Source organism: Pinus tabuliformis, chromosome X (genome assembly GCF_031772625.1).
Source record: "Pinus tabuliformis cultivar Carrire ecotype Pingquan chromosome X, CPIR1, whole genome shotgun sequence".
Lineage (NCBI taxonomy): Eukaryota > Viridiplantae > Streptophyta > Pinopsida > Pinales > Pinaceae > Pinus > Pinus tabuliformis.
This window is the reverse complement of record NC_142308.1, coordinates 1,376,177,099-1,376,184,205: the sequence shown is the minus strand read 5'-3', so window position 1 is coordinate 1,376,184,205 and position 7,107 is coordinate 1,376,177,099. Positions and strand designations below refer to the sequence as shown.

The following is a 7,107-nucleotide window of genomic DNA, read 5'->3' as shown; positions in this document are numbered from 1 at the left end:
ACATTCACTCCATTACATCATATCAACAAAAGAAGGACACATTGTATGTTGCACATATAGTGTTGATACATCTTAATTTTGTACGAACCGCGAGTTGATAATTAAATTTGGTAGCCTTGGGAGTTGCAGCATTCTTGTTGCAATATTGAGGCTCATCAGCTTGTACCCAAAAATTGATGGCCTGAGTTAGGTTCATATCAAACTGCTTTAACCTGACTAGGTCATCCCGAGTCGAGGTATGGGGAGATCTACTCTGATTGCCAGACTTTTACTTTGTCTGCAACCTTCACAACCAATTGTAAAGATCTTCTGGGAACTTACACCAGAATATCTTGTACTAATCACTCGCAGGCTCTGCATACAAAACTTCTTCCTTCACTCACTTCACACTTTTGTGACAGAGTTGTGCTTACTGAGAAATAAACCACTCTACTTTCTCATGCCACCAATCTTGAAGATCCTTCTTAAAAATCCTTGACAACATGTTCCAGATCCCTTTAAGAAATTTCAGGTCCCGACAATGGAACCATTTGTTGGCGGAAAAATATAAAAGATAGAGACCCCGGGTTCAGATGCAGGGGCCAACAAAGGATTCGTTGTAGTCTAGCGTAACATCGACATTTTCACCTTACTCAAGAGAAGGCGTCTCACCCAAGACCTGTCACGGTCGTACTAGGATAGGGACTAGAACTAGTCATCAAGGAGGGTTGTGCAACGATTATCATTCGCATCAACTCTAGAAAATCATAGCATCTAACATATAACCAGTGTAAAGTGTGACTTGCAACACATCCAAAGAAACATATGACATCCATATTCATGCATAAGAAAATTTTAAAGAGGCCCATGCAAACCAACACATCCTGAACCATAGAACAGTCTCGCAACTCCTTTCCATTAAACTTAAGACATCATTACATTCTGGCACTATGGCCCTTCAAGTATGAACAAAAGCATCATCATACAATGTAGCTCATAAATAGATAAACAAAGAACATGGCCAAGTGCAAGAGACTCAGCGACATCATCTCAGCATATGAGCTTTGCCTCTCCCCTCTTATTGTCTTCTCCTTTGGCTAAACTTCACTCTCCTGAACTATCAATCTCTTCCTCGGATGCCACGCACTTTCCTCCCTGGTGGCTTTTGTGACTAGGCTACGACTGCTCCATCTCTCCTTGATGGCCTTTGTGACTCGGTTGCGCTTGCATGTCCCCGTATTTTCCACTTGCCAACTTCAGTGTCTAACAGATCTTGGTGGATTTACTCTCTTTCCCTCGGTAGTTTCCTCTTCAACTTCCCTTCAATCAAACTTGGTCAAAATGTGTCAAAAACTCTATCCCCCAAAATGAAGGACCCAACGTGATTCATTAAAGTAGGTAAAAAGTTGATTCTATAGAGTATGTATGCAAACGTTGTACCCCAAAATAGTTGATATACCAACTAGCCTCCTCAATGCCTACATTCTTTTGTTCACATCATCTCCTTGGGTTAGGGTTTTGGATTTTTAGGGATTTTTCCTCTTTGGGCTTCATACTTTAACTTAGTAAGACAATCTTGGCCTTTTATAATGTCTTCTTGCAAAGAAGTGTAGCCAATACATCTTTCTTTAGAGATAAGTTGCCACCATTCTAACTATTTTGTATTGCTTTGCATTCCATAAGCCTTTTATATTTCATTCATTAGTATAATTTATATTTCACTTTATTAATGTGCTCTTTGTGTTATCTGTGTATCTTTCCTATTTATATTTCATTTTTTGTATAACTCGAATCAAGCGCCATAACATAGGTAGTACTTAAAAAGAGGTTGGGAGGTGGAAGGGATGTAGAGAAGGATGAGCTTAAATTGGTGATAATTAGGAAGAAAATGCAAAGAAGGAAAAAGTGACATTGGCATGTTGTAGGAAGTTAAGGAAAAATATAATAGGTAACAAGCATTTTGGAGGTATATTATCATATTAATGAAGCATTGCTTCACCTTAGGAGGCCTTGGTGGTGGAGACAATAGGGGAAATAATTATGTTAGTTCAACCTACTTAATGATCAAATGAATTGTAGCCATGTTTTCACATAGAAATGGAACATCTATTACATTAGGGATTGGGGATGGGAGATAGATTAAAAAGGGATCTAAGTTAGTATTTAAGAATAAAAAACTCTAGTCTTCATCCAAATATAGTTAGCCTTTGAATGATGAAAAATAATATAAACTAAAATTTAGGAATTAAAAGAGTTATTTTTCACTAAAATATATTATTTTTCCATTCAAAAATAAAAACTTATATCTTATAATGTTCAACTAATAATGATGATTGATGTCCACTATGACCAAATTTGGTATATTAAACCTTGAGAGGATAATGGATTACTTGGATCTCTTTAGGGTTTTTTCTCTAAGTTCAAAAAGCATAAGGAGAAATGTTACAAGATCGCCATAATTTTGTTGAGTTAGAAGGTCAGAAAGGTTGGTAGCGTGACAAATCTTTTGAAAATGAGATATAATGTAGGAATATGTCAGAGGGTTTAAGAGAAATTTCTTCCCATCTTCAACCCTTTTAGTGTCACAAAGATGATGAATTCTTTCATCCCACAATGTTTTGGGAATTGTCCAATGCTCAATTTCACTATGGAGCTCATGAGAATGTGTTCTCATTTTAGTAATGTTGATTTTCCTTTTTTAAGTGGTCAAAATAAAGAGATACTTTTGATCTTGCCCATTAGAGTTGAACACCTCCTTATAATATAATATATATTTTTTTCTCTAATTATATATTGCACCATAATTTCTCTTTACATTTAGATTTTAATATTATCTTTACCTTACGCGCACGGGGCTTTAGATTGACGGTGAATGGGTGCACTGCTAAGGCACTCCTTGCGATAGGTCACTAGTTCAAATCCCCGTGGGTGCTTACCTACCAAAAAAAATTATTATCTTTGCCTTACAATATAATATCTACCTTTATTTCCCATTGGTTTAGCCAAGATTGAGCATCCTTATGCCATCCTTGAGTGAGCCAAAGGCAAATTTGCTAGAGTTTGAAGTGATCTTAAAAAGCCTCTTGTCACCCATGTTGTTTAACTTGTTCTTGTACCTTAGGCACCTTGGTCATAGCCATGGTCCCAATGAAGGCTTGCTTCTATGATAAGATAAGGTGAATTGCCTTTGCTTTTGAGATGATAAATTATCTCTTTTGAATCTACTCTATCTTTCTATGGGAGTCTCTATAGATACTTCATCCCCAAACTTTGCATCCATACAAAATAAGAGTAACAAGCGTCATAAAGAGAAATTTTTTATTATCCCATATCCAAAAATACACTGATTTATAAGTGTTTTCAACCTCATAATAAGCTTTCCACCCTCCATTGATCTTTTTCTCAATGTTATAATTCCAATTGTGCTTGTGATGAATGTGAATTTTGAGATATTTGTATGAATGCACTTCCTCCAAGTTGGAGTCATTTTCATATACGAAAGTACATTGATGATCTTTCTATATTTAAGTATCATACTTTTATTCTATCAATATTACTAGTCATACCCATATTGGAGCAAAAATGCTTCAAGATTCATAGATGTTTGCAAAGATCATAGGGACTTCTTTCCTTAAGAACAATATCATCAATATATAGAAGAAGAATGATGATTGCACCAATGAGAATTGTCTCGTCACAATCTACTTTTTCCAAACAATCTTCTAATTTGTCAATGTAAATGCCAAAAAGAGTAGGGGTTGCTTGACTCCTATCTTGCAATTAATTTCTTCTGATTGGCCCTAAATAAAATCTATTTACAATTTAAAATAATTTATTTGTTAGTATAAAAATAAGGATAAATGTAATTATAGTTGCATTTAAACTATTTTGATCTCTAGGTCAAAAATACTTTGAGATTATAATTATATGATAATTTAAATTTTTGAAAAGTAATTTCAATATTAATATAAGAATAAAAGATACATATAGTTGTTAAACCCAATTAACATAATTAGATTTCAAGGGATTTGTTTATGAAGGGACCTAAAGTTCAAATCTTATAGTTTTTGTTAGGAGACACCAAAAAAATACTCAACCATGTCAAGGATTGGTGTGGCCCTAGTGCTATCTCCAAATGATTTTAAGGGCTTAAATACCCTTAGATGACAATTTCTTAGACTATATGCTAGTCTTACAATTCACAAATACACTAATAAACCCCAAACAATAAAAAATACAAATATTTAAACATAGTATTTATGATAACTTTAATTATTAAAATTCAACATAGTAACATTGATTATTAAAATTTTATGGATAATAAAATAAAATATCCTTAAATTAAAATCTTTGATGTGTTATAACCCCGAGCAATAGCTCAATTGGTTGAGTCCCGTGGTTAAAGCACCTTTGCTATTCAGAGGTCACGAGTTCAATTCTCTTGACACTCTCAGAGTCAAGCTCCATGGTTGAGCCGACGATAAACAATCTCTTTAAATAGATCTTCCTAATACAAATATTCTATGGACACAATGATCACTAATCTCTAGAATCCATGAACCACATAAAACAAAACAAACAAAATAATTAAAATAAAAAATAAAACACCTAAAAAACACAACCACATAAAACAAAACAAATAAAATAACTAAAATAAAATTAAAAAAATAAAAAATAAAACACCTAAAAAACACACTAAAATCACTATCAATACTTATAATAATATACAATTAAGAACTTTATTCAATATCATAATTGTGTACTATATGTACTCAAATTCTAACCTAATTTATTTGTACATATACCATGCAGATTTTTAATTTGATAAATAGTTTTTTAAGAACACACTAAAATTACTATCGTTACTCTTCTCATAATAACATACCATTAAGAACTTTATTCAATATCATAATTGTGTACTCTATATGTACTCAAGTTCTAACATAATTTATTGGTACATATGCCTAAACATGTATACTCTATATGTACTCGAGTTCTAACATAATTCATTGGTACATATGCGTAAACATGTAGATTTTAATTTGATGGATTTTTTTTAATATATTTATATTATATTTTAGAATTTATATATGTATAAAAATTTAAAATAAAGATTACAATTAAATTAAATATTAAATTGATATATAAAAAGTTTTATTAATGAAATATTATATTATTTTCATATAATGATTTAAATATAAAAATTTGTTAAATTTGGCAAAATTTATGGCATTAATGAAAACAATTTATCTAAACGTTTTAATGGTTGTTTATCAAGGTTATGATTTTGTTTGGATAGCGAAATTTTGAATTATTTTTTTATAGTAAAAATAGATTTACCATCCAAATTTGACAACAGTAATCTTTATACCGGACTTGACATCAATACCTAAACTTGACAACAGTAACTTAGATTTCCAAATATTTTTATCCCATTTTTTCAAAATCCTATAAGAATTTCCATTACTTTTCAAGTAAAATATAAGAATTTCCATTACTTTTCAAGTAAAATTGTGATTTCATTTTGCTTTTTTAGTTTTTAAATGCTTCCTACTTCAAACTTGACCCCAGGGCCACAAGGATTCAAGAATTTAACGTACCTCTGGGGAACTTCAAACAGCCAATCCACCACCATTAACATTAAACTAGATGAATCATTTAAATGTCACCTGACTGAAAAAGCTTAGGTCAATCAGAGCTCTGACCTTGAAATGAGACCAATTTGTTCCTTTTATCTCAGATGTGAAATTCAACCTATAAATTACAGCCCACGTTGTCACCTAAGCCGCCGCCCTGTGTACAGAAGGACATAAATCTATATGCCCACAAATTTTAAAATATAATTGTCACATGACGTGTTCTTAAGCATATGACAAACCCCATTCAGAGATGGGAAATTAATTATTTACAAATCACAATTTTGAGTTGGAAGCAACGTTGGCACTGCATTGGGAAGAAGCAAATGACTTCATCTCAGCGGGTGATGACTTTAATGTTCCCCCAAGTTCTACTGGTACGAGAGGAATGAGAGAGTGCACAACGTCAGCTATTAATGGCCTGTAACTGGGTTCTGGCTGCACACATAGCACTGCAACAGCTGCCACCTGCATTCATCAAATGCACACTCATCATATACGCCTAACTCTTATTGCCTTGTATTTTACACAAGGAATTCTCAAAACAATGTAAGCTTTCATTGTAAAAGTCAAGGATATATAAGGAGTAAGGGATTATTCATTCTCAACTATAAAATTTGAATTCATTATATCAAAGTTTAATTTTCAGAAATTGAATTTGTTTGAGAAAGATTTAATTATTATTTTCAATTAATTAAATTAATTATAAAATTAAATTAAAAATAAAAATTAAATAAAATGAAAAAAATCTAATCATTATTTCCAACCACTCAAAACAAACTCAACTCCCAACCACTCAAAATAAACTCAACTGACAAAATAATACTTATATTATATTTCAATTAAATTTAATTTACAACACTCAAAATTAAATATGTTAGAATTTGAACCAAAACCTACCCCTGACAGCTCATTCGAATCACCCTCACCCTCACCCTCATTAAAAAGTGGAAAGATAAGGAAACAAACTCAGGACCTGCTCTCATAATAGGTACCGTTAACAGCAATGTTATCTGTCCCTTCATTATAGGCACCCTTAACAGAAACGTTAGCACACTGAACTAGATAAATAAAACTTGATAGGGGCAAGAGCAATGTTATCTGTCCCTTCATTATAGGCACCCTTAACAGAAATGTTAGCACACTGAACTAGATAAATAACTTGATAGGGGCAAGAATTAATAGTTGACTGAGACTTTGGAAAAAAATGGAGTTATCTATTTAATTATTAAAAAATAAATAAATAGGTAATATGAAAGTTTAAAATGTTGCATAATAACTTGTTTCGAAATAGATAGATGCTACTACATGCTACAAAAACCATGAATTCTGAACGGTTGAAAGTTTGGTTGCTTCTGGTAAAATCAGGTCAACGAACCAAGCAGAATGGGTGTTTTTCTTGCCTTATCTTATCTGTCATTTATAGACAGACAGCTGAGTATGACTCTGAACACCTAGTTCATCTGACTTGTGTTTGACTTATAATTTGAGT

At 32.4% G+C, this 7,107-nt stretch overlaps 1 protein-coding gene across 3 annotated transcripts in view; it reads right to left on the bottom strand.

Annotated features, from left to right (window-relative positions):
* Positions 1 to 5,580: 5,580 nt before the first annotated feature.
* LOC149145184 (putative receptor-like protein kinase At1g80640) overlaps positions 5,581 to 7,107 on the bottom strand; it is a 45,202-nt gene continuing 43,675 nt past the window's right edge. For all 3 annotated transcript variants that reach the window (XM_089447947.1, XM_089447948.1, XM_089447949.1), the window contains one exon: positions 5,581 to 6,083. In XM_089447947.1, coding sequence (XP_089304073.1) covers positions 5,892 to 6,083 — 192 coding nt within the window. In that variant the 3' untranslated portion in view covers positions 5,581 to 5,891. The remainder of the gene's footprint in view (positions 6,084 to 7,107) is intronic.